This window comes from Cervus canadensis, chromosome 13, assembly GCF_019320065.1.
Source record: "Cervus canadensis isolate Bull #8, Minnesota chromosome 13, ASM1932006v1, whole genome shotgun sequence".
In the NCBI taxonomy this organism is placed as follows: Eukaryota; Metazoa; Chordata; class Mammalia; order Artiodactyla; family Cervidae; genus Cervus; species Cervus canadensis.
The window spans coordinates 18,939,202-18,966,991 of record NC_057398.1 but is presented as its reverse complement, the minus strand read 5'-3'; the positions used below and the strand labels follow the sequence as shown (position 1 = coordinate 18,966,991).

Below are 27,790 nucleotides of genomic sequence, written 5' to 3'. Positions count from 1 at the left end.
TTTCTGCTTGGGAAAGAGAAGATAAAATGAAAAGATAGTCTTTCTAAAGAAAGAATCCTATGCTGTGCTGTGCTGAGTCGTGTCCTACTCTCTGCAACCCCATGGACTGTAGCCCATTAGGCTCCTCTGTCCATGATTCTCAGGCAAGAATACTGGAATGGGTTGCCATGCCCTCCTTGAGGGGATCTTCCTGACCCAGGGATTGAACTCAAGTCTCCCACACTGCAGGTAGATTCTTCACCTCTGACCACCAGGAAAGCATAAGAATACTGGGGTGGATAGCCTAACACTTCTCCAGGAGACCTTCTTGACCCAGGAGTCGAATCTGAGTCTGCTGCATTGCGGGCAGATTCTTTACCAGCTGAGCAACCAGGGAAACTCAAAGAAAGAATTGCATAGTATTATTAGCAATTTTCTCAGAGTTAATTTTTTTTATAGCAAAAATGTCAAATGCTGATTTGCACTTGCCACTATTAAGTAAAAGTAGCTTGGCTAGTATTGATGTTATACCAGTCTAATTAAACTGATTTTTTAAAAGTATTTCCACATTCATAGTACGATGGGTTGGTAGTTGCCTTCTATAATACAATTCTTTTTTCTTTTGAAAAGCAAATAGGAGTTACAATCAACAGAGGAAGATCTGAAAGGAAACAAATTTTCATTTTTGTGGGAACAGTCTGGTTCATTTCTCTTCTCATATGATCATTCAGCAATATTTTAGCCCAATTGTGCAATGCTTACATTTGGATATATCTTCCTTTATTAAAAAAAAAAAACAGGAAATTCCCTGGTGGTCCAGTGGTTGGGACTCTGCTCTTCCATGCCAAGGGCCCAGCTTCAGTCCCTGATTGGGGAACTAAGATACCACCAGCCAAGTGACGCGGCCAGAAAAACCCCCAAAAAATCAGAATAGCCCATGTGAAAATACTGCATTTCTTTGACACATTTTACTCATTTATCTTTGTCCAAATTCTCTGACTCTTGAGAATAAGGGTGTATGTGGACCTGCTGGAACTAGGAGTGTTTCTTTACCTTTCTTACAATCTTTTTAGATACACCAATGCATTAAAACACTGGTTTTTCAGCTCCTCTTGGGGGTTGACTTTTTCAAAGGAGTATGGGAAATCTAGCAGATAATGAGAAAGAGAATACAGTAAACCTATTTACCAACCTAAGGGACTCTATTTATCAACATAGAGCTTCACATTTTCTACAAACACAGGTTACATTTTATAATACAAATAGACCTCTCACTGAAGATAAAGTCTTTCTGATTCTAGTTTGTAGCACATTTATTCCTGAAATAGTGTAAAGGGAAATAATCCTTTCTTTTTTATGATTTAACAAGGGGAAAAAAGTTTAATTGGTGTGATATAATATTCACTTTCCTAAATTAAATATTCTTATTTATTCCTGAACTTTGGCTTATGATGTTATATACAACATGTATGCTTTTCTTTTCTAGAAGCTGCCAGTGTCCAACAGAAGGTCAATATCTTGGAAGAAGGTATTTTCTCTTAAAATACCATGCAGTATATTCTAAATCTTTTTGTTGTTGTTAAGAGTAGAAGCAATTTTGGTAGGTATTTAAGAGAGAGGACAGAAAAAAAGGCCTTTTTCTTCAGGAAAAAAATATTCATGCTTAAAATCTGAACTGTTAAATGGACAGGTAAAATAGGATAGAATGTGTGATAATGGCTTTTATGTATATTTTAAGCATCTTTTGTCTGTTGAAATTAATTTAAGAAAAGCTAATATTTTCTATTTCTGTCATGTGCTAGCCTTTGATTATGGTATTAAAGTAACCAGTTTTCCAAATCTTATATTTGAATAGTACAGTAAAATTTAGTGGTTTTTTTACATTTATTTATTTTTTAATTGAAGTAAAATTGCTTTACAGAATTTTGTTGTTTTCTGTCAAACCTCAACATGAATCAGCCCTAGGTTAGTCTGTTTTTAAGTTCACCATAATCTGAGATTAGTCCTGTGCATACTGAAATGTTTATGTACGGGTGTATGTATACACACACCCTGTTCGCAAACATACACACATATATGCAAACACATTAGTGCATATACTAATCTTCTATGAATTTGTACACTAAATTGTGTGTACTTTTCCTCACCATAAGGTAAAACTTTCCTTCTGTTTAATGTTCGTTTGTTTACTTTTTTACTCTAAAGCCTTAGAATACAATCTTACTGAATATTCATTTGGGATATAATTATGAACTTCAGAAAACATGAAATAAATGAGCTCAATTTTAGCTTTTTTAGAACTTTGTGACTCAGGATAGTAAGCATAATAAATAGCAATTCTAGATCTGATTATTTAAAAGGCTTCATTTTAATGTCAGATTGTTTTTATTTTTTTAATCCAGATATTTAAAGATGTAGAATAAAGACTATAATAGTGTGTTTTTATTTTGTTTTAGAGGAAACTGAGGAAAATGATCAAGACAGCTCTGACAGTGATGTTACTGCTAAGGTCAGATCCGGGGATTCTGTTGAGTCTGGAGGTAACATTGCTTTATGCTTTATGACTCTTTTCTTAGGAGCTGTAGTTCTAGGTAGAGTATAAAGTATTCTGTGAATTTGCTAAATATTTTAAAGTATTAAAGCTACTTTTTAAAAAGTACTTTAAAAAAAGTGTACATTTATTAAAATTACTGATTCCACATACATATCTGATTAGTAATATAATATCTAAACAAACAAATCACTTCTACCTTGCCTTGTTATTTGTGGAACATATTTTTTTGCACCAAAATAAAGCTATTTGTGGTTTTTAAAAAACTTTGATAGAGAAACTGATCACACTGGCATAGACTCACTGTACTGTCAGGAGTATTAGCTAGCTTTTAGGAAGTTTTAGTAAACTTAGATTACTACTTCTATCTCTGAATTGCTCAAATTCACACCAAGTTAGCAATAATAGTTTCTGATTGTTCATGAAAATTGATGTTTAAGTTTATTCAAGGAAAAAATCAGCTGAAGGAACAAGAAGTACCAGCTTGAGGCTTAATGAGAGTGCCGATCAAATTTGTAAACAGTGTAACTTATGAGTAGTTTTATTTATATGTTAGTCCCAATAACAATAAAATCTATACGTATTCTTCCCCACCTTTTGAGAATTTCTGTAATTCCTATGTTTTACTTAATCATTCTCCTTTCAAAATGAGCTCAGAAGCCCGCTTATGGGCATTTGATATTCTTTATATTTCCCACCCTTTGTCATTTTTTCCCCATCCTTTCTTGACACATAAATCCCAACGGAGATGTGCAAGACTCTAATATAGTGGTTAAGATCATGGCTCTTGAGTTAAGATCACTGGCTTTCACTCTTCCAGTACTATTGATAGGTTTTGTGCCCTCAGGCAATTCCTTAACTTTTCTGTTCCTCAGTTTCCTCACTGGTTTGTTGTGAGGTTAAAATACTCAGAGAGTGCCTGGCAAATAGTAAACACTCAAGTTACGTGCTGTTGTTAGTTGTTAGTTTTCATATATGCATACATCTGTGCTCTAAAACTGAGAGACTGATTAAGCCATTCATATAACCACTAGCTCGGTACCATTGCCATCAGTGCTACTCTTTGAAACCACATAAACCACAGGCTCTGTAATCCCTTTAGAATTCTAATAAATTCGTAATGAACCACATATACCCCATGCAGAGGAAAACTCTAGCTAAAGAACAAAGAAGTGAAGCACATTAGGAAGAATACTGGTCTTTCTCAATTCTCTTCTGGGCCTATTGTCGCCACAGAGGGAGAAAATCCACTGGAGTGCAGGAGGAAAATATTAGAATTTAGTGTATTACAGCTTTTATTTCATCCATTTAAAATGTCTATTTTAGTTTGTTTTATAATATGTACAATACATTCATTAATATTATTTTAGTAATGCTTATATATAAATTAAAAATATATTTTGGAGATTGACGCTCAAAAGTTTTTAAGTTATAGGAGTACACTGGCAAAACTACTTAGCCACTGCCTGGATGTGTCAAATACTTTTGCTCCCAAGATAGCAATCTGATTGTTTTTAAACATAATTTGTTATAAATTCTACTTTTAAATGAAAAAAAAAGTTGAAGATTTTTAAGAAGGGAAGACTAAAATATATAATATATTGATCATTTACAAGAAAAATTTAAAGCAAAAGGGATGGTAATGATTCCAAGAAGATCCATTATTGTAAACTTTGAAGATTTTCCCCCATTCACAGGTTGTCATTATTTCTTTTATCTCCTGCCATGTTCTGTATCTTTTATCTTTAAAAAGAAAAGACAGATAATTAATTTTTTAGATATAACATGACCCTTTAGAAACTATATTTTAATAAATTATACATTCACATTGAAGTGTTGAATTCCATGAGGTTTATCTGAATATTTTTGCTCTTTTGATTATTCATTATTTTCTGGTAAATGTGCACTTAGAAAGTTAAATGTGCTTTATAATATACTATATTTCTTTTTTGTTTTTAGACCAAACCACCAGATCATCAAGTCAGTATAAAGAATCACTTTGGCATTCATCACAAAGTAGGTAAAACCATAATTTACACTCTTAAAAGTCTAGATGTGATTGTGGCCAAATGCTATTCTGATTTTTCAAGATTGTCTTTTGCAGTTTAGTGTAAAATGTTGAAAGAGGGTATAGTCAATGCTAAAAAAAAAAAAACAATTCATCTTGCATCTTGAATTTGCTTCTTGAGTTAATCACCTCTGTACTCAACCTTGATTTTGAATGAAAAAAAAAAAACCTGCTGCTTTCTGTGGCTTGTTGAATGCCCTTGTTTGCAATATGAATTTGTTGATAAATCAGGTATAGTAAAGTTCATGGTACATTAGTTGGTGTGTATATAACAGTCTTACAGCTTTGCTTCCAACTTTGAAATTTTTCATAATAAAATGTTGAGAAAATGTAACACAGATTGGGAGGTAGTATGAAGATGCTAACAATGATTTGTTTAGGACAGTAAAACCGTTGTTAACATTTTTCATTTTCTTTTATCTATATTTTGTAGATTATCTACAATGAGTATGTATTTCTTAAACAGAAATTACACTTTTTTTCTTTTTTCCTTTTTAAATAAAATCCCAGAATTCAAATTAATAATCAATCAAAGATATCCTGGAATGTAAAATCTTCAAGGACTTTGTTTTCCTCCCACATGGCCATTTTAAAAATGAGACTTTTTATATTTTTAAAGAAACATTTTTTTAACATATGTAATTTTATTTACTTGTTTATGGCTGTGCTGAGTCTTCACTGCTGCACTGACTTTTCTCTAGTTGCAGAGGGCGGGGTCTGCTCTCTAGTTGCAGTGGCGCAGGCTTCTCATTGCAGTGCCTTCTCTTGTTGTGGAGCCTGGGCTCTAGGGTATGTGGGCTTCAGTAGCTGCCGCTGCTGGGCTCTAGAGCGCAGACTTAATAATTGTGACACATGGGCCTAGTTGCTGCATGGAATGTGGAATCTTCCCGGATCAGGGATTGAACACGTCTCCTGCCTTAACAGGCAGATTCTTTACCGCTGAGCCACCAGTGAAGCCATGAGACTAGTCATGAGACTATTTTTATAAAGAAAGTCTTTGGAAATCTGTTTTATAATCACTATGTTCATAGAATTCCACTTTATATATGTGCATGTTGCAATGGCAACCCACTCCAGTACTCTTGCCTGGAAAATCCCGTGGACGGGGGAGCTTGGTAGGGTGCAGTCCATGGTGTCGCTAAGAGTTGGGCACGACTGAGCGACTTCACTTTCACTTTTCACTTTCATGCATTGGAGAAGGAAATGGCAGCCCACTCCAGTGTTCTTGCCTGGAGAATCCCAGGAACGGGGCAGCCTGGTGGGCTGCTGTCTATGGGGTTGCACAGAGTCGGACATGACTGAAGCGACTTAGCAGCAGCAGCATACATGTATTAGTTTTTAGTAGGTTCTGGGTTTGGAATTTAAAGCATCTGAAACAAAAATCAGTCTTTTATGGAAAATTACTCTGAATCATCTTATATATTTGCCCTTTGTTATTCTAAATGTTTAATCTTTGGAAGCTCTGAAATGTGTCTCCCTATATTAATTATGCTATACTTATGCAATGGTATACTTTTCAGTTATGGAAAATGAGTTGTTTGTATAGTTAGGTGATCAGTATATATTTCATTGAATGTAAAATGCCATCACTTTTACATGTCACTGAGAAACCATCCAGTTAAACTGTGTCATAGCATTGATTGTAAGATATAGCCCTAACACAAAGGTGTTTTTTATTTTTTATTTTTTCAATTATTTTTTATTAGTTGGAGGCTAATTACTTCGCAACATTGCAGTGGGTTTTGTCGTACATTGACATGAATCAGCCATTAAAGGTGTTTTTTAAAAATTACTTCATAGAATCAATGAAAGAATACAAAAAAGCATGTGTACTTTTTTGAAGTTGTTAGTATAGACTGAAAACAAACCTGGAATATATGTCTGTGTTATTCATCATAGTTTTCCTTCAGTGTTTTGCACATAGTAGACACATAATAGATTTTAATGAATTTTTAGGTTATGCATTTCTAGAAAAGTGTGTTTGTATTACAGCCAGCATATATTACATTTATAGTCAGAAAAAAAATTACATTGAACATAAATTTATATTGATGCTTGTATCAGTAGGTAGAAGTAACTTGTTTCTTCAGGGCAGATTTGGAAATCGACCACATTATAATTATAATATCATTTTCTAGTTATCTCCTTGTATCGTTTTATAGTTGTCCTTAAATACCATCCCCAAACATGAAGTAGCATCTTGCACTACTTTGCTTATGTGGTGTTCTCAATTTTGCTTGTGGAGTATATACTGTTATGTATGAACTGCTGGGTTTATATCTCAGTCCTACTACCTTTACATATTTAATCTTGGGAAAATTTTTAGTTTCCTTATTTGTGAAATAGGAATAATAGTATCTACCACATAAAGTGTGAGAATTAATAAAATTATACTTAGTACTGGTAAGCAGTCAGTACATTTAGTCATTATTTTGATGGTGTTCCTCTTAAAGCTAGCTTCTTCTTATCCAATTCCTGAACATTTTGACGTTTAGGAAAGGAAAACACATATAGGTTGTATATGTTTGGGACTAATGACAGAAAGGTTTGATTTTTTTGTTTGGTTTTGGTGTCAGTAGTAAACAAGCAAAATGTCTATGCATCCAACCATCTTATTTTTTTTCCCAAGGTTTCTGTGACCTTATCTCTGTTTTCTATTTCAGGTGGAGACTTCACAGCGTTTGATAAGCAACCGTTAATGCAAAGTAAGTGGTTGGTTGTCTCTTCTTTATCAGTTAACCAAGTCTAACCCAGTCTTATTCTGCCAACAAAAATTTGAATAGGATTGAAAGTCATTTTACCCCCTTTGCCTTTTAATCCACCACAGATTGGTACTATATGTAGTATTGGTACTCTGTAATGTGGAAATGTGTTCAGGACTACTTTACCAAACATCATTTATTTACAAAAGTAAATGGTTAACCTTTCTCTTCTTAATTAACACCAAAGTGTTAATGAAGTTCAAGTGTTGATAATCCCATTTAGACCATAGCAAAGGACTTGTACATAGTTTTGTCTGTTAGGAGATTATGTATTTATTTGTTGCCTCTTTTGCTGTGAGAAGTAGTTCATCCTCACTGTTGTGATCTTTTGACATTATCATTTACTTCTGAACCTATTGCTTTTGTTTTTTCCCTTCCTAACTTTGTTTTACCTTTCTGATAAAATGTACCTTATAACACTTAGATATAGTATACATTTTCAAAGTATGTGCAGTGATATCTTGATATGTCGCAGGCTCAGGATATCAGAAAACTCCTCAGGAACGGGTTGAACAAACCACAAGAAGAAGGACTAGAATGCAAAGTAAGTTGGTAAATCTGTACCTGTTATTGAAGTATTTGTAAGTCTCTGTTATTGAAGTAATTTTAAGTTTCTTTGCTGTTTTCTTGATTATTTAACAGATAAAGCTGTTTAATTCTTCAGATAAGCATTTGAGTTGTTTGTGATCTCATTAATAAAGGACATTTATGATTGCTAGTATAGTTATTTCTATCTATCTGGACTGGTACAAAATGTAGATAGTAGTGTGAGAAAACCAGTGGATGATACGTCTATACTTGACAAGTTGTCACTTCTATCCAGCAGTGGTACAGTCTGCACGTGAAAATTAAATTCTGATTTTTTGACAATACCTGTTTTTTTTCATATTTAACAACTGTTTGTGTGAAAGTCACTCAGTAGTGTCCGACTCTTTGCAACCCCTTGGACTCTACAGTCCATGGAATTCTCCAGGCCAGAATACTGAAGTGGGTAGCTGTTCCCTTCTCCAGGGGAATCTTCCCAACCCAGAGATTGAACCCAGGTCTCCAGCATTGTAGGTGGATTCTTTACCAGCTGAGCCACCAGGGAAGGTAAACAGTTGTTTACCATTATGTAAATAAACACTTAGACCAGCTTTGCATACCCATTATTTTAAGTTATAAATGCTGAAATCCTCAAATTGTATTTTCATGTTTAGGTTTAGGATAGAGTAGATGTCATAGAGTTTAAGAAATATTTATTTAAGAAATAAATAGGTGCTGTGAAACTTTGAATTCAATGTCTATCGTAACATCTATAGCAATGTATCCACATTAAACTTTGTATTAAAAAAAATCCATGCCATGCCTTAAGCTAAATTGATAACTCCTATATAGTATATTCTCTGTTTGCATTTCTGCTTTGTCTTAAATTTGTACATTTGCTGTGGCTTAAACATCCTGATTGATAGCCATCCACCGTGTATATAGGACTTCCAGAATTAAATAGAAATTATGTAGCAGAAGTTTGCACATCAAGGTGCAGATAACAAAATTTTTTAGGTTTTTGACTGCACAAGGACTTCAAGATAAGAACAATAAACAGGAAGAATTTTCAAAGTAGAAGACTGCAGTGGTTTCCAGGCAGCCTTATAGATTTCTCTTCAACCTAAGATCATTTGAAAAAACTTTTCCTTAGGTGTCCAAGTTTCATATCTCATTGTCTTAACTTTGCACTTCTGCTTCTTTGAGGAAAAAAATACGCATTTTTAGATTTAGGTGAACTTGGATTTCAGATTGTTATTATTCTTTGTTAGCCGTGGCTTCCTGGATAGACAGGTCCCAGTTCAGGTTTCTGCCTGTATCCAAACCTTTTGGGAAAGATAGAGCCACTGTCTTTACTTTTGGTGTTTCCCAGGTGATAAAATAATGAGAGTAAGAGAGGCTGTCCGTGGAAAGTCAGGCCTCTCAGTCTGTGCTTCATCAGTATGCATGCTTTGGAGCCTGCCTCTGAGAGTGGTATAGAGGAAAGAGGGGAGCTTGGAGTTAGAGCTATTGGGTTGTGGTCCCGGATCTTCTATTTACTAATTGAGTGATCTCGGTAAAGTCACTTAACTGTTGTCAACCTCAATTTTCTTAACTTAAAAGTTGGGACAAAAAAAAAAAGTTGGGACAGTAGTACCTATAGCTAGGTTATTCTAATGAGCTAGATATGTGAACACATTTTTTAAATCTCAGTGTTTTAGTTGCTCAGTCATGTCCAACTCTTTTTGACCCCATGGACTATATATAGCCTGCCAAGCTCCTCTGTCCATGGGATTTTCCAGTCAAGAATGCTGGAGTGGGTTGCCATTCCTTTCTCCAAGGGATCTTCCCAACCCAGGTTTCCTGCATTGTAGGTGGATTCTTTTACCATTTGGGCCACCAGGTCTCAATGTATCACATGAAAAGTGAAAGTCAGTCTGTCTGACTCTCTGCAACCCCATGGACTATACAGTCCATGGAATTCTCCAGGCCAGAATACTGGAGTGGGTAGCCTTTCAGGGGATTTTCCCAACCCAGGGATCGAACCCAGGTCTCCCGAATTGCAGGCAGATTCTTTACCAGCTGAGCCACAAGGGAAGCCCCATGTATCATATAATTAATATTTATTATTAACTGTATATGTGTAATAATCAGTGGTAATAGCTATGAAATGTTCATGCCCTCTGCTTTTGACTTTATAGAGTGATTGATTTTTACCTACTCTTCGTACTAAAAATAACTCTGAGCTTTATCTTTTTAAAAAGATCTTTTTTAAAGGAATTTTTATTACTGTCTAAAAATATTTTTAATAAGAAAGATAGAGTTTATCTTTTAAACAATGTGCTGCCTCAACAGTATATGCCTTGCTAAGTTTGTGTCCTTTGAATTCTATAAATAAATATTTCATACAGTGTATAGTAACTGTTACAGTAAATTTTCATACAGTATATAGTAGCTATTCTATATCTTTAAAATCATCATAGAAGGGCGCGTAAAAACATTTTTACGTGTTGTCGCATTGGATCTTTGCAACCATGGATTAAGAGATTCAAGATAAACATCTTGATGGATTTTCTTCCTTTTAAGAATATTTTATTGAAGTATAGTTGATTTACAATGTTGTGTTAGTTTCTGCTGTATAGCACAGTGATCCAGCTTTATATATATGTGTGTGTGTGTGTGTATATTCTTTTTCATATTCTTTTCCATTATGGTTTATCACAAGATATTGAATAAACTTCCCTGTGCTACACACAGGGACCTTGTTTATCCAGCCTATACATAATAGCTTGCATCTGCTAATCCCAGACTCCAGTCCATTCCTCCCCCACCCTCACCCTCTTGGCAGGTCAGCCTGTTCTCTATGTCTGTCTGTCTATGAGTCTGTTTCTGTTTTGTAGATATGTTCATTTTGTGTTGTATTTTAGATTCCACATATATGATATCATATGGTATTTGTCTTTCTCTGACTTACTTCACTTAGTTTGATAGTCTCTGGGTCCATCCAATGCAAATGGCATTATTTCATTCTCTTTTATGGCTAATATTCCATTATGTATGTATGTGTGTGTGTGTGCGTATGTATATATATATGTATGCCACATCTTTATCAGTTCATCTGTAACTGATAATACATTTAATGTATACAACTTATGTATTTAATGTATACAACTTGATGAATTTGGACATAAGTATACACCTGTGAAACCATCACCATAATCTATGCCATAACATATGTATCACCTCCAGAAGTTTTTTCCCACCCTCTTTATTTATTGTTATGTGTGTGAGATAAGAACACTTAACATAAGAGCTACCCTCTTAACAGCAAGTTTTTAATATATAGGACAATAAATACAGGTACTATATAGTAGATGTCTAGGATTTATTCATCTTATTTAACTGAATCTGTGTACTCTTTGACTGGTATCTTCTGATATCCCCCTGTCCCAGGCCCTGGAAACTACCTGCTTCTATGAATTTGACTATTTTAGATTCCTCACATAAATGACATCATGAAGTATTTGCACATCTGTACCTGACTTATTTCATTGGGATAATGCTTTCCATGTTGTCAAAAGTGGCAAATTTTCCTTCTTTATAGAAGATGAATAATAATTCCATTGTGTGTGTGTGTGTATCACATTTTATCCATTAATTTGTCAATGGGCATTTAGTTTGCTTACATATTTTGGCTATTGTGAATATTACTACAGTTAACATGAGTGTGCATATATCTCTCCAAGATCCTAATTTCAATTCTTTTGGATATATATCCAAAAGTGGGATTGCAAGATCATATGGTTGTCCATTTTTATCTTTTGAGGAACCTCCATAATTCTTAGAGATTGTACCAGTTTGTAGTCCCACCAACAGTGTACAGGGATTCTGTTTTCTCCACATCTTCTCCACATACCTTGCACTTTTGTTTTTTTGATAATAACTACACATTACATTTGATAATATGAGGTGATGTTGTGATTTTGATCACATAAGTCATTATGCTTCTCAAGTTCAATGTAATCCCATGGTCTATTTTTACTTTTGTTGTCTGTGCTTTTGGTGTCATAACCAAGAAATCATTGCCAACACCAACTTCAAGAAGGTTTTAACCCATGTTTCTTATGGGAGTTGTATTATTTCAGTTCTTAGTTTAAGTCTAGTCTGTTTTGAGTTGATTTTGGGGTGTGGTATATGATATGGATCCAATTTCATTCTTTTTTAAGTGGATATCCAATTTCCCCAACACCATTTACTGAAGAGGCTGTCTTTTCTTCATTGCGTATTCTTGACACCCTTATTGAGGATCAGTTGACCACATCTTAGGTTTATTTCTGACTCTGTTCTCTTCCATTGGTCTATTATGTCTTTTTATGGCGGTACCATAATGTTGTGATTACTCTAGCTTTGTGATATATTTTGAAATCAGGAAGTGTGGTGCCTCCAGTTTTGTTCTTCTTATTCAAAGTTGTTTTGGCTATTTGGGATCTTCTGTGGTTCCATATGAATTTTAAGATTGTTTTCCTTTTCTGTAAAAAAGAAATGCCATTGGAATTTTGATAGGGATTGCGCTGAATCTGTAGCTTGCTTTTGGTAGTGTGGACATTTTAAGAATATTCTCTAGTCCATTACCATGGGATGTCTTTCCATTTACTTATATCTGCTTTAATTTCTTTCATCAGTGTTTTAGAAGTTTCAGTTATAATTCTTTTACCTCCTTGATTAGTCTTATTCCTAAATATTTTATTCTTTTTGATGCTGTTGTCAGTGGGAGTTCTGTTTATGTTAACTTTGTTTTCTTAATTCTATGTTCTATGAGTTATAAATGTTATATATGTTTCATAATAACTAATTTAGCTATTCTCTATTATTAATATCATCATGTATGTCACAGATTTTTCATATATTATCTCATTTGATCTTTGCAGTCAGGGAGTAAGGTATTTAAGATAAACATTATCTAATGGAATTTTAATTTTAATTTTGGTGACCTAACTTTGAAGCTTCTAAATGATGACATTTCCTAGCCTAAACTAGTAATTGCAGAGCAGTTATTAGTTTAGAGTTAAGATTGATGCCATTTTGTTTCATTTGAGGTTTTTTGTCATATGACCAGAAATAAGGCTATTTCTATTAAAAACAACAACATAAATTAACAGTGCTAATTGTATTCCTCCAGTTTAGTCCAGTGTTTCTCCAGTGAAAACTGTTGGTAAATACTAGAAAGATCACTTATACACATAAAAGCTAAAAACTCCAGGCAAGTGGTAGGTGACAGTATTGGTAATGTAGATCATACAAATGAATAACTCAGCCTCTTCACCTTCTGAACGCTGTCTTTCCATTTCCTTTTTCTTAGATGTTAAAATCTGTCACCATGTCAAAAAAGATGGAGGGGGAAAGGAAAGAGCTGGATAGTTTTTTATTTGTTTTCTAAAGTAATGATGGAAATAGAGATTTGATGGAGTTGTGAGAAAATTATTTTTGACATCTATTGTTTAACTAGACACAAAGCTAAAACAGAATTAATTGTCTATTAACAGAAATGGTGAAAAGTTTTTTAGTGTAATTTCTAAAATATTACTGTTATTTGTAATGGTCAGAAGCACCAGAGGCAGTATTGAGTTCGTTTGAGGTAGAAAATAAGAAGATTTAAGATTGAATTTTACCTTAAAAATCCCTTACCCAAATAGCTCAGTAATCCATAATCCATGTTTTGTCCTTCTATCCCTCTTTACAGCATCATCACCAGGCAAGCGTTCAATATATGGCAGTTTTTCAGATGGTATAATATGTTTCCTTTTATTATAGTTGTACTTGTTTTCTTTGTCCTCTTGCCTTTGTCCCGGAAATTTCACCACTCTCATTAAATAATCTGGGTCAAATTCAAGGCTTTCTCACAAAACTAATGTATTAAGAGTATGCTTTGTACTAGACTCTTACATGCCATGAATAATTATGAAAGAAATGGGTCTGTGTCTCAAACCACTGTCAGTCTATTAGACACTTGAATCTTCTGCTTTTTCTTCTGTTTCTGGCTGATCTCTCCCTTATTTTCTCTTGGTGAAATTTGTATTTTCATTTTTCTATTGGACATACTGAAATTATGAAACATAAATTGATAATCTCTATTACTCCTATCATTAGATGACAGTGTTCAGAAATCAGAGCTTGGAAACCAATCTCCATCAACCTCCAACCAACGTAAGTTTGTCTATTCATCTTTTATTAAATGAGTCTCAGTCTCAATACCACTTACCACTGGAAAAGTTAATAATTATCCCTTAATAAGTATCCCTAGGGACATTTGGGGGAAAAAAGGGTTATACCTGTCCATAATTACCTAGAGATTAAAGCTGAAAAAATATTTTTTAATGTTTGTCAATTATTTTTAAATAATTTTGTGTTTTCTCTAATCTCTAATGCCTGGTTTAATAAAATGAGCTGGAATTTCATTCTGCTTCTGTATTCAGCCTGTTCCAATAGATTGTTTTGGTTGAGGTATCTGCAAAAATTTAGCTTTGTACGGATATGTAATGTTTTAACAGTCTTTAGACAGTTGTGAATATTCTCTTTTGATACTCTCCCAAACTCAGATAACATTAGCTTCTAAATGTTGTTTGAAATATGAACTCTGAAGCCATATTAATGAACTTTTTGTATTCTGTTACATTAAAACCCATTGGTCTTTCTTGTACTTTGAGTATCATGCACTGGTCATTTGGAAAAAGTTGGTTCACTGAGTTATATCGATCTTCCAAATGCTGACATGTTTTTAATATGATATAAAAAGATCACATTTGTTAAGATCGCTACCAGTCTCAAGACAAAGAAGTCTTAAGTATTGAGAGCTGTTAAATTCATGATGGCAGATATCCTGCAACTCTTAATTTTCACTTGAAACCTTGAATTTTATCACTGGGAACAAAGATTGTCAGTTTCCTTGAAAGCAAGAGGCTCACATTGTTCCTTTTCAAGAAAATGTCTCCCAAATACGAAGTCTGACTAGCCATAGTTTGTCACTTGTCCTTTCCAGTAAAAATTCTATGAAAAAAAGCACTGGTTCAGCTCACAACTCAATTGTGCAAAGTGCTTTATATATTCTTCCCATTTCTTCACATAGAATGTTATACTCAAGGGTTGAGGTTTAATAAGGTAAATAGCTTTAAATGCTTCATGAAGGATGTTCTTAGGTGAATTTGATAACCTTGAATACATGGCCGTGAAGAATACAAAGACAGTCCTAGTATAGTTTGGTGGTGCCACTGCCCTGTGATTGATCTAAAGCGTCAGTTGTTTTTCCTATTATGGCTTTTTACACCATTGGTGCAGATATCAATATGGCGGGAAGAGATGAATAAGATCTTAGTGTTAGGAGAACAGCTTTAACCTCAAACATTCCCTTGAAGAAATCTTGAGATAGCCTACCAGCCGTACTTTGAGACCTGTTGGTCTACAGGGTCCATAAATAGAAAGAAAAAACATTATTGCTGTCATATTTAAATGGTTAAATGATAAAGTATATGAGAAAATGCTTTATAAACTGCGGCTGCAAAGCACTAGGTAAATATAAATTGATATCATTGCCAATAATAATTAGGAGTGAGTTACAAATGAAATTTTGCCAATGTTAACAACTGCATGCCACAAAAGATAGGCATCAGTGCAATTATATGGAAGATTTCATGTATAATGCATCCTTTTGATTATCCCTTTTTATACTTAAACATTCCACCTTGGAGGATAATCCATGTTAGTTTCTAGTTTCTAAATTTAAAACTATTTTGTGAAGTGTCTTCTAATATTGTTTACCTCCCAAATATTAGCAGTAGTAATGATAGCTCTGCTTTATAAATTATATTCTTTCTGATTTGCATATGCCATTTCATATATTTAAATTCTACTTTTCCTCATTTTGATATTGAAGAGACATATGCATGCTCATACAGATAACTTAAAATACATGTGTTAAATTATTTCTTTAAGAAAGTAAATTATCAGCTCCCTTCTTTAAATTCTTCTCTCTCTTATCTAATATTTGTAAAGATTAATACGGGCTTTAAAAGTCACTTGCTCTTGAATCTCAGAAAATAATGTTTGTGCATGTCATGTTTTTTTTTTCCCTGAGCAGAAATGACTGGGCAACCCAAAAGTGCATCTTCTGTCAAGACAAAGTGGTATTGGCCCCTTGCTGTGATAGCCGCTCTTCTCCTTGGGAGTTTTTGGTACACTCGTCCTCCTGAAGCAGAAACCACTGCTGTTCAAGAGTTCCAGAACCAGATGAAACAACTGATGAATAAGTACCAAGGTCAAGATGAGAAGCTGTGGAAAAGGAGCCAAACGTTCCTGGAAAAACATCTCAATGGTTCCCAACCTCGGCCTCAGCCTGCGATTTTGCTGCTCACCGCCGCCCGAGATGCTGAAGAAGCACTCAGGTGTCTGAGCGAACAAATCGCTGATGCCTACTCTTCCTTTCGTAGTGTTCCTGCCATCCGGATTGATGGTGCCGGCAAAGCTACTCGAGACAGTGATACTGTCAAAGAAGAAGTAGATCAGGAACTGAGCAATGGATTCAGAAATGGCCAGAATGCAGCTGTGGTCCACCGCTTTGAGTCACTGCCTGCAGGCTCTACTTTGATCTTCTATAAGTATTGTGACCATGAAAATGCAGCCTTCAAAGATGTAGCGTTAGTCCTAACTGTTTTGTTAGAGGAGGAGACACTTGGAACCAGTCTAGGCCTAAAGGAAATTGAAGAAAAAGTGAGAGATTTCCTCCAAGTCAAGTTCACCAACTCTGACACACCCAACTCATACAAACATATGGACCCAGACAAATTGAGTGGACTCTGGAGCCGTATTTCTCACTTAGTCCTGCCTGTACAACCCGAAAATGACCTGAAAAAGGGCATCTGCTTATAAAGGAAGGCAGAAGAGAAAATTATGTCTCAAGTGCTGAGAATTTTTTCAAACTTTCTAACCACACAGCACTCAGAGCTCTTTTTGAAAGAACGGGTTTCTTTTTAAAGGAGGTTAGGTTCTTAGATACACATGGAACATCTGTATTGTTTATTCAGACTAATTATCTGTTACCTGAAAGACTCATTTCCCACTGAGATCTGTGTTAATGTTATCTACAGACTATAAATTACATACAGTCCCATAGAGGATCTACTTAGATTCCAGAGTGAATCGTTATTGCTGTGGTATGACCAGTGGGAGGGATTTGGCTCCTTCCTATAAATCCTCCCCAGTTTTTTAACTTGGATTTTTTTTCACAGAGTTTGTTATTAGTAAGACAGCTCCCTGAATGCAACTGTGGGCTTTCCTGTTTTGTTCTCTTTTTACATCATTTAGATCTGAATTCCTTAGTAAGCTTCTCCTTATAGGAACAAAAATAATGAAAGGCCATCTAAGTGTTTGTTTGGGTATTTCTTTCTTTTTTTCTTTGACTTTGGAGGGCAGGGAAAAGGAGACCAGGGAAAAGTTGTGGAATGGAGAAGGAAAGGGGAGGAAAAGTCTTCAAGATTAAATATTAAAATAAGTCACTGGGGGGATTCCTAGATGGTCAAGTGGGTGGGACCCCATGCTCTCACTGCCGAGGGCCTGGGTTCCATCCTTGGTTGGGGGGCTAAGATTCTGCAAGCCGCCCCATGCACACTCAGAAATTTTAAAAAAAAGTCACTGCCACCTGGGGTTCATCAAACATAGCTATATGAACTCCATTCTCGGTAAATTCTGTTGGGACTTTTATTTTCCTTTAAGAAATTTTTACTCCTCCCAAGGATTCTGAAGCATGTATATGATGAGGTTTAGTATACTTGCTCACTTGGCTCTTAAGAACGGGCAAATTCAGGCAGTTTATTTTGTTCATATCCTGAAAGTTTTGTTAAGAAAGATAATGTCAGAAATTGGTAAATTGTTTTGTCTCCTCAGTGACTGAAGAGGGATTTGATTTTCTGCATGTCCATTTGTTGCAGTCTAAATCCTTTAATGACACTCTTATAACAAGATTTACTATGCACGTGATAAATTCTATTGAGTGCCTCAAGCCAAAAAGAAAGTGAAGTTTACTATATATGAAGGATGTTAAGATGTACTGCTGTACATTACTGTTACCATAGTATTTTAGTTTTAACTTTGCATCTCTTACCAGCTTTCTCATCTGTCAACAGCTTTGGTTTTCTTAGAATCTCAAAATTCTGGATCAACTTTATTTTTTTATTGTCTACAAACCTTTAAATGATAATATTGTTTTTAGAGTACTAGAGCCTGTCAGTGGCTTTATCATTTACCTTTTGAGAACCCCATAACTGATGGTAGAATATGGTCTTATTTCTTCCACTAGGACTACCAGTATTTGTAAATTTATACTCCTTATTATAATTTGTTCCCAACACTGTCAGAAGTCAGATATTCTTGATTTATAGAGGATTCTAAAACAAGAATTTTTGAAAAGGCTTATTTTATACATATATGTATTATATGGAGAAACAGATGTTTTTATTAACTGTTTCACTGACCAAAATTTTAAAATAATTAATATTACTTATATCAGGAAAAATAATTGTAGCAGCTGATCTGTAAATGACTTTAAAAGCTATTTTAGTAATTTAAATAAATTTACTTTTTTGATTTGTACTCTGTGTGTTGTAAGTTTAATGACTTGTAGAAAAAATTATTATATTCATATTATAATATTATAATTATATTCATACAATTTATATAATTATATATTTATAATATTATTTATATAAGAATTATTATACTTTCAAAAAATTATTCCTAGAGTTCTCTTTACACTTGAACAATTTCAGTGACTTCTGCTTGGAGAAACAAGAGCAGAGAGAACTGGGGCTGCTCACAAGTACGTGGTAGAAAATACAGTCACTGTGGTTTTCTCTTTCATCTGGGGATTTTGAATTATCACGAAAGTTGAATTAAAGTATTCCTCACTTGGTAAAAATCTACACCATGTTTCTCAAATTTTCCATTCTCACCTCCCTAAGGAACCTTTTTAGATTTTTTTTTCCATAATCATCTACCCCCATGAAATTTTAATAACTGCATACAGACTGTGAATCATACACATATTTTTATGCTTTATACACATGAAGGGTAAGATTTTGTTGTCCTCACTAAAAATGCATGCTCAAGAACATCTGTATTTTAGATCATTGATGCCTGAAACATTGTTTTGTTCATGTTACCATAATACTTTTGAAGGGGAAATTGTAGTAAATCATTGGCTTGAAAATAGGAACTTGGGCCTCTAGAAATTAGGCCATTGTGACTTTGGGTGACTACATGGGCCCAGGGAAAACTACAGTGCAATACTGACCTTACAGATTTCTGTAAACATAATTTGCTTCCCATCTTTTAATGACTTTCTTATATTACCTGTAAAAAGTTTTCTAAATCTCTAATCTTCAAAACAAAAACTGGAAGTAAATCTGATTTTCATTCTATGAAGAGAATTTAGAAACTTAGAATTTCTAAGAAATTATAATTTGTAACTTAGAATTTGCATAGTTAATACCTAAACTGATTTACCTCTGATCTTAGATCATCAGAAAGTGGACTTAATGTTCACAATATGAAGAAGCATTTCTCATTGACTGCCAAAAAAAAACAGTGGACTTTTCTACATTGTCCTTATCAAGGCCACAGAGTAAAATCTTATGATGATTTTTACTGACCTTAACAACCTGGGATGAAAGTGTAAGTCCTGAGTTTGGGAAACCAAACTGAGAAGTCTTCCATTGTTTGCCATTGACTTGGATAAAGAGGAAACTCCTGCTTTAAGCCTGTATTTGGCCTAGAATCAGAGAAGTCCTGTTGGGCTTTCAGGTTCTTTTGGATGGTAGGGGAAATATAACCCATCATCTGAGCATAAACAGGAGAAACCTTTGGCAATTTGCAAATTGTAGTCTTTTTGCATACTCTTGAACACTTCCAAAATATTCATATACCTGCCTTCTCTCTTTCTCTCTGCTAATTATGCTCTGCTAATTCTTACTTGTTCTGAAGCCTTTATTTTTTTAGGCAGAAATTCACTGAAACCTTCCTTAAGTCCCTACTCTGGAATACCGGTGCAGGTGCCTCTTTATGCTTTTGTATTACTCCTGTATTACTCCTGACACCACATTTAGCACATTCCCACTACCATATTTGTTGTCTAGTTGCTCAATCATATCTGACTCTGTGATTTCAAGGACTGCAGCATGCCAGACTTCCCCGTCCTTCACCATCTCCTGGAGTTTGCTCAAATTCATGTACATTGAGTCGGCGATGGCATCCAACCATCTTGACCTCTGTTGTCCCCTTCTCCTGCCTTCAATCTTTCCCACATCAAGACCTTTTCCAATGAGTTGGCTCTTCACATCAGGTGGCCAAAGTCTTAGAGCTTCAGCTTCAGCATCAGCCCTTCCAATGAATATTCAGGACTGATTTCCTTTAGGATTGACTGGTTTGATCTTTCAGTCCAAGGGATTCTCAAGAGTCTTCTCCAACACCACAGTTCAAAAGCTTCAATTCTTTGGTGCTCAACTTTCTTTATGGTCCAACTCTCACATCCATACATGACTACTGGAAAAACCATAGCTTTGACTATACAGACCTTTGTCAACAAAGCAGTGTCTCTGCTTTTTAATATGCTGTCTAGGTTTGTCATAGCTTTTCTTCCAAGGAGCAAATATCCCTTAATTTCGTGACTGCAGTCACCAACAGAAGTGATTTTGGAGCCCAAGAAAATAAAGCCTGTCATTATTTCCGTTGTTTCCTCATCTATTTGCTATGAAATAATGAGACCCGATGCCATGATCTTAGTTTTGTGAATGTTGAGTTTTAAAAGCCAGTTTTTTTCACATTCCTCCTTCACTTTCATCAAGAGGCTCTTTAGTTCCTCTTCGCTTTCTGCCAGTAGGGTAGCATCATCTGTATATCTAAGATTGTTGGTATTTCTCCTGTCAATCTTGATTCCAGCTTGTGCTTCATCCAGCCCAGCATTTTGCATGATGTACTCTGCATATGTAAATTAAATAAGCAGGGTGACAATATACAGCCTTGACATACTCCTTTCCCAATTTGGAACCAGTCAGTTGTTCCATGCCCGGTTCTAACTGTTGCTTCTTGACCTGCATATAGGTTTCTAAGGAGGCTGGTAAGGTGGTTTGGTATTCCCATCTCTAAGAATTTTCCAGTTTGTTGTGATCCACAGTCAAAGGCTTTACCATAGTCAAGGAAGCAGAAGTGGATGTTTTTATACCTCTTTTTAAAAAAATCATATTTACAATGAAATTAGATTTATAATATTGTGTTAATTTCTGCTCTACAGTAAAGTGATTCAGTTAGATATGTATACAGCCTTTTTCATGTTATTTTTATTATGATTTATTATAGGATGTTAAATATAGTTCCCTGTAGTTATACAGTAGGACCTTGTTTATCCATCCTAAATATAATGGGTTTTTTTTTTTTATCCTAAATATAATGGTTTTTATCTGCTAATCCCAAACTCCCAATCCTTCCCTTCCCTACCGTTCCTCCCCCACTGGCTGCCACAAGTCAGTTCTCTGTAAATGTGTTTCTGTAACATGGATATATTCATTTGTGTCACTTTAAATTCCACGTGTAAGTGATAACACGGTATTTGTATTCCTCTTTTTTTTCTATACAATTTAATTTTTATTTATTTTTGGCTGTGCTGGGTCTTTGTTGCTGAGCAGGCTTTTCTCTAGTTATGGTGAGCAGGGGCTACTCTTTAGTTGCAGCGTGTGGGCTTTGCATTGCAGTGGCTTCTTCTGTGGGGAGCCCAGGCTCTAGGGCCAGTGGGCTGAGTAGCTGCGGCTTCTGAACTCTAGAGCACAGACTCAGTAGTTGTAGCACATGGGCTTAGTTGCTCCACAGTATGTGGGATCTTCTGGGTCAGGAATTAAACCCATATCTCCTACACTGGCAGGTGGATTCTTTACAGCTGAGCTGCCAGGGAAGCCCTGCATTTCTCTTTCTGACTTAACTTCACTCAGTGTAATTCTAGGTCTATCCTTGTTTGCACTATCCTGCAAGTGGCATTATTTTGTTCTTTTTAATATATGTGTATACTCACATCTTTATCTGTTTATCTGCTGACAGACACTTAGGTTGTTATCATGTCTTGGCTATTGTAAATAGCTGCTATGTACATAGGTATGTATGTATCTTTTTGAATTAAAGTTTTCTTAAAAGCGCTAGCAAGTTTCCTTACATCTTTTCATGTTGCCTAAGATGGTAATTATAGTCTAGATAAGAGATGGCTATTCATGTGGAGGGAAGATAGATAAGAATAATATTTGAGAAGTAGAAATGACAAGATTTGGTGTTGAATGTAATATTACAGAGAAAAACACCTCACAGAGGACTCTTCAAAGTGCCATACTACTAAAAATACCTCTTCAGTCTATTTAGCTCATCTGTCTTCTCTCCCCAGATACTAAGTACACAGTGGTAGACTAAATTCTTATCTCTACATGTCTTTCTGTTGGCTTTTAGCATTTTGTAGTTGAGACTCCCGTATTCAGGAATTACTTGATTGTTAATAAAAATCCTGTCTCATCAACAAAAGAGAAAAGGAGGGGTAAGGTGGATATTATAAGAATACAGATCTCAGACTCCAAGGTGGAAAAATATGGGAACTGTGAGGACTGTTCTACATGGAGACCTCCTCATGGATGTTCCCTCTGCCTCTCTACTTCCTGCTTGCTATGCCTCAGCAACTTCCCCCTTGTGACTTAAACACACCAAGAGAGTGAACCTGATTGGCTTGGTCTAGTGTATGGGGTGATCCCTGAAAAGAATGTATAATTAAACATAGCTGCCTACGTCACCCCTTTAATAGGGTCTGTGGGCTGGGGATAGAGTTGGAAGTCAGGCCAAGGAATGGGCAGACACGGCTAAAGGACAACTGAATATATCCTCAAATTTATAGGCCTTCATATAATGTGATGCTATCGTTTTTCATTCATTTTGCCTTTTTAAAAAAAAATCAGTGAAAGGAAATTAAAGGTAGTGGAAACAACAATGAAGTTTTAAAATCTGAGTCCTGGTCATGGCTCTGTCTGATAAATTTGACCTAAGCAAGTCCTTTTCGTAGCTCTGCTACAAATGTGTTCTGATTTTTCCCCATTGCTCCTGTGTAGTGTTTCCTAGGAGAAGGCAATGGCACCCCACTCCAGTACTCTTGCCTGGAAAATCCCATGGACGGAGGAGCCTGGTAGGCTGCAGTCCATGGGGTCTCGAAGAGTCGGACACAACTGAGCAACTTCACTTTCACTTTCCACTTTCATGCATTGGAGAAGGAAATGGCAACCACTCCAGTGTTCGTGCCTGGAGAATCCCAGGGACGGGAGCCTGGTGGGCTGCTGTCTATGGGGTCGTACAGAGTCGGACACGACTGACGTGACTTAGCAGCAGCAGCAGCAGCAGTGTTTCCTATGCTGAAAAAAAGAATGGCACAGTAAAAAAATTCCAGCTACTATTGTAATGTATAATGGCTATTATTAGTTTGTTCTAAGTCCCTCACAAGCACACTGAGCATTCTTTAGTCTTCAGTCTGTTTCTTGGGCAAGTGAGGTAGGAAGTGACTCCTGATTCAAACTTGATTTTTCGTTTGTTTTCCCACTTTTAGAGAGCACCATTCTTAGGCTAAACCCAAGAAGAGAAGCCCACTCCTTTCTATATAGCCCATAAGAAAACATTTAAATATAGTAGTTATGTCCTTTTCCTGATGAGCAACTCTTAATGTGCTCTCACTATCTCAAAGTTTAAATGCACTTTCTTTTACCTTGTCTGTAATGAACATGAGAAAGATCTATTATGAAGTTGTCCCTCATTCTTTTCTAGTTTTTGTTAACTATTGAGTGCTTATTAATGCTCAATACACTGTTTCAACAGCTCTGTATGTATTAACTGATTTCTCACAATAACCCTGCAAGGTGGTTCATTTCAGTTCAGTTCGGTCCCTCAGTCATGTCTGACTCTTTGACACCCAATGAACTGCAGCAAGCCAGGCTTCTCTGTCCATCACCAACCCCTGGAACTTGCTCAAACTCATGTCCATAGAGTCAGTAATGCCATCCAACCATCTCATCCTTTGTTGTCCCCTTCTCTTCCTGCCTTCAATCTTTCCCAGTTTCAGAGTCTTTTCCAGAGTCAGGTCTTTGCATCAGGTGGCCAAGATATTGGAGCTTCAGTTTTCAGGACTGATTTCCTTTAGGATTGACTGGTTTGATCTTGCAGTCCAAGGGACTCTCAAGAGTCTTCTCCAACACCACAGTTCAAAAGCACCAGTTCTTCAGTGCTCAACTTTCTTTATAGTCCAACTCTCCCATCCATACATGACTACTGAAAAAACCATAGCTTTGACTAGATGGACCTTTGTTGGCAGAGTAATGTCTCTGCTTTTTAATATGCTATCTAGGTTGATCGTAGCTTTTCTTCCAAGGAGCAAGCGTCTTTTAATTTCATGACTGCAGTCACCATCTGCAGTGATTTTGGAGCCCAAAAAGATAAAGCCTTTCACTGTTTCCATTTTTCCCCCATTTTTCTTCCATGAAGTGATGGGACTGGATGCCATCATCTTCATTTTTGGAATGTTTAGTTTTTTGTTTTTTGTTTTTTTTTTATTAGTTGAAGGCTAATTACTTCACAACATTTCAGTGGGTTTTGTCATACATTGATATGAATCAGCCATAGATTTACACGTATTCCCCATCCTGATCCCCTCTCCCATCTCCCTCTCCACCCGATTCCTCTGGGTCTTCCCAGTGCACCAGGCCCGAGCACTTGTCTCATGCATCCCACCTGGGCTGGTGATCTGTTTCACCATAGATAGTATACATGCTGTTCTTTTGAAACATCCCACCCTCACCTTCTCCCACAGAGTTCAAAAGTCTGTTCTGTATTTCTGTGTCTCTTTTTCTGCTTTGCATATAGGGTTATCATTACCATCTTTCTAAATTCCATATATATGTGTTAGTATGCTGTAATGTTCTTTATCTTTCTGGCTTACTTCACTCTGTATAATGGGCTCCAGTTTCATCCATCTCATTAGGACTGATTCAAATGAATTCTTTTTAACGGCTGAGTAATATTCCATGGTGTATATGTACCACAGCTTCCTTATCCATTCATCTGCTGATGGGCATCTAGGTTGCCTCCATGTCCTGGCTATTATAAACAGTGCTGTGATGAACATTGGGATTCACCATTGCAACAAAAAGAATAAAATACTTAGTATATCTACCTAAAGAAACAAAAGACCTATACATAGAAAACTATAAAACACTGATGAAAGAAATCAAAGAGGACACAAACAGATGGAGAAACATACTGTGTTCATGGATTGGAAGAATCAATATTGTCAAAATGGCTATTCTACCCAAAGCAATCTATAGATTCAATGCAATCCCTATAAAGCTACCAACAGTATTTTTCACAGAACTAGACCAAAGAATTTCACAATTTGTATGGAAATACAAAAAACCTCGAATAGCCAAAGTAATCTTGAGAAAGAAGAATGGAACTGGAGGAATCAACCTGCCTGACTTCAGGCTCTACTACAAAGCCACAGTCATCAAGACAGTATGGTACTGGCACAAAGACAGAAATATAGATCAATGGAACAGAATAGAAAGCCCAGAGATAAATCCACGAACCTATGGACACCTTATCTTTGACAAAGGAGGCAAGGATATACAATGGAAAAAAGACAACCTCTTTAACAAGTGGTGCTGGGAAAACTGGTCAACCACTTTGTAAAAGAATGAAACTAGAACACTTTCTAACACCATACACAAAAATAAACTCAAAATGGATTAAAGATCTAAATGTAAGACCAGAAACTTTAAAACTCCTAGAGGAGAACATAGGCAAAACACTCTCCGACATAAATCACAGCAAGATCCTCTATGACCCACCTCCCAGAATATTGGAAATAAAAGCAAAACTAGGAGAAGGAAATGGCAACCCACTCCAGTACTCTTGCCTGGAAAATCCCATGGACAGAGGAACCTCGTAGGCTACAGTCCATGGGGTTGCAAAGAGTCGGACACGACTGAGCGACTTCACTTAAATCATAGTGTCAACAAGTTCTTAATGAGGTAGGAAGCTAGCTAGTATTGCTAAGAAGTGGTTCTGCCATTTAGGTAAGACCACAAAGACTCTAAACTGAGGACCTGACACCTACAGTGTATTTGCTTTTTTTACAAAATGAAACAAATTTTTGCCTAAAGCTAGCTGGGATAATAGGATCATCACAAGTTGCAGTTTCTAGAACTAAAATTAGATTGAAATCTTATCTGACCTAGAACATCTTCCTTCAGGCATTCAGCAGCCTTCAGAAAGAATAACCTTATTTTGAGCTAGTTTGGTTGTTAGTTTACTGTGTCTCTTACTCAATAAACAAGCAGAATTTTTGTCCTGCCTTATCCAGGTCTAAAAGATGAAAAGTTGGATCCGCTGAGTTAGTATGTTTCCTTCGAAAAAATTGTAATTAAACTGAAGTTTAATCCCTAAAAAAATAAAATAAAATAAAAGCAAAACTAAACAAATGGGACCTAATGAAACTTAAAAGCTTTTGCACTACAAAGGAAACTATAAGTAAGGTGAAAAGACAGCCCTCAGACTGGGAGAAAATAATAGCAAATGAAGAAACAGACAAAGGATTAATCTCAAAAATATACAAGCAACTCCTGCAGCTCAATCCCAGAAAAATAAATGACCCAATCAAAAAATGGGCCAAAGAACTAAACAGACATTTCTCCAAAGAAGACATACAGATGGCTAACAAACACATGAAAAGATGCTCAACATCACTCATTATTAGAGAAATGCAAATCAAAACCACAATGAGGTACCATTACACGCCAGTCAGGATGGCTGCTATCCAAAAGTCTACAAGCAATAAATGCTGGAGAGGGTGTGGAGAAAAGGGAACCCTCTTACACTGTTGGTGGGAATGCAAACTAGTACAGCCACTATGGAAAACAGTGTGGAGATTTCTTAAAAAACTGGAAATAGAACTGCCATATGACCCAGCAATCCCACTTCTGGGCATACACACTGAGGAAACCAGATCTGAAAGAGACACGTGGAATGTTTAGTTTTAAGCCCGCTTTTTCACTCTCCTCTTTCATCAAGAGGCTCCTCTGTTTCTCTTCGCTTTCTGCCAGTAGGGTGGTGTCATCTGCATATCTGAGGTTATTGATATTTCTCCTTGCAATCTTGATTCCACCTTGTGCTTCATACAATCCAGCATTTCACATGATGTGCTCTGCCAGGTGGTGCTATTACCCCAACTTTATTGACAGGAAACTGAAGCACAGAAAAGCTAAAATGACACTTAAGAATACCCAAGTAAAAAATATTAAAGCAGAGATTTGAACACAGGCAGTCTGTGTTTAAAACACCTATCCTTACTAATGTACAGAGAGTCTCTAAAACGACATATATGTTGTTTTCCTCCAGTTTATTCAGGCTCTGTACCGGTTGGAGTATTTCAACTCCAAGTATTTCAAGTATTTTTATATTTCAAAAATACAAAATATTTTTCCAACTTGGTAGAATTTTTTTCTGTTGAATTATAGTTGATTTACAGTATTATGTTAGTTTCAGATGTACAGCAAAGTGATTCAAATATATTTTTTTCAGATTCTTTTCCATTATAGATTATTACAAGATGTTCCCTGTGCTATACAGTAAATCTTTGTTTTTTGTCTATTTCCTATATAGTGGTATGTAGCCCATACTTCTCATTTATCCCTCCTCCCTTCCTTTCTCCTTTTTTAACCATGTTTGTTTCCTATGTCTGTGAATCTGTTTCCATTTTGTGAATAAGTTTTTGTATCCTTTTTTAGATTCCACATATAAGTGATATCACATGATATTAGTTTT

The 27,790-nt window shown here is 35.7% G+C and overlaps 1 protein-coding gene across 7 annotated transcripts in view; it reads left to right on the top strand.

The window, feature by feature from the left end:
• Positions 1–18,502, top strand: part of TOR1AIP1 (torsin 1A interacting protein 1) — a 43,397-nt gene extending 24,895 nt beyond the window's left edge. For 5 of the 7 annotated variants that reach the window (XM_043485039.1, XM_043485035.1, XM_043485038.1 and 2 more), the window contains 8 exons: positions 1,466–1,507; positions 2,436–2,519; positions 4,490–4,546; positions 7,262–7,303; positions 7,836–7,904; positions 13,605–13,649; positions 14,012–14,068; positions 15,996–18,502. In XM_043485039.1, the coding sequence (XP_043340974.1) occupies positions 1,466–1,507; positions 2,436–2,519; positions 4,490–4,546; positions 7,262–7,303; positions 7,836–7,904; positions 13,605–13,649; positions 14,012–14,068; positions 15,996–16,783 (1,184 nt within the window). In that variant the 3' untranslated portion in view covers positions 16,784–18,502. The remainder of the gene's footprint in view (positions 1–1,465; positions 1,508–2,435; positions 2,520–4,489; positions 4,547–7,261; positions 7,304–7,835; positions 7,905–13,604; positions 13,650–14,011; positions 14,069–15,995) is intronic. The other 2 variants (XM_043485036.1, XM_043485034.1) reach the window with 1 other exon arrangement.
• Positions 18,503–27,790: the final 9,288 nt, after the last annotated feature.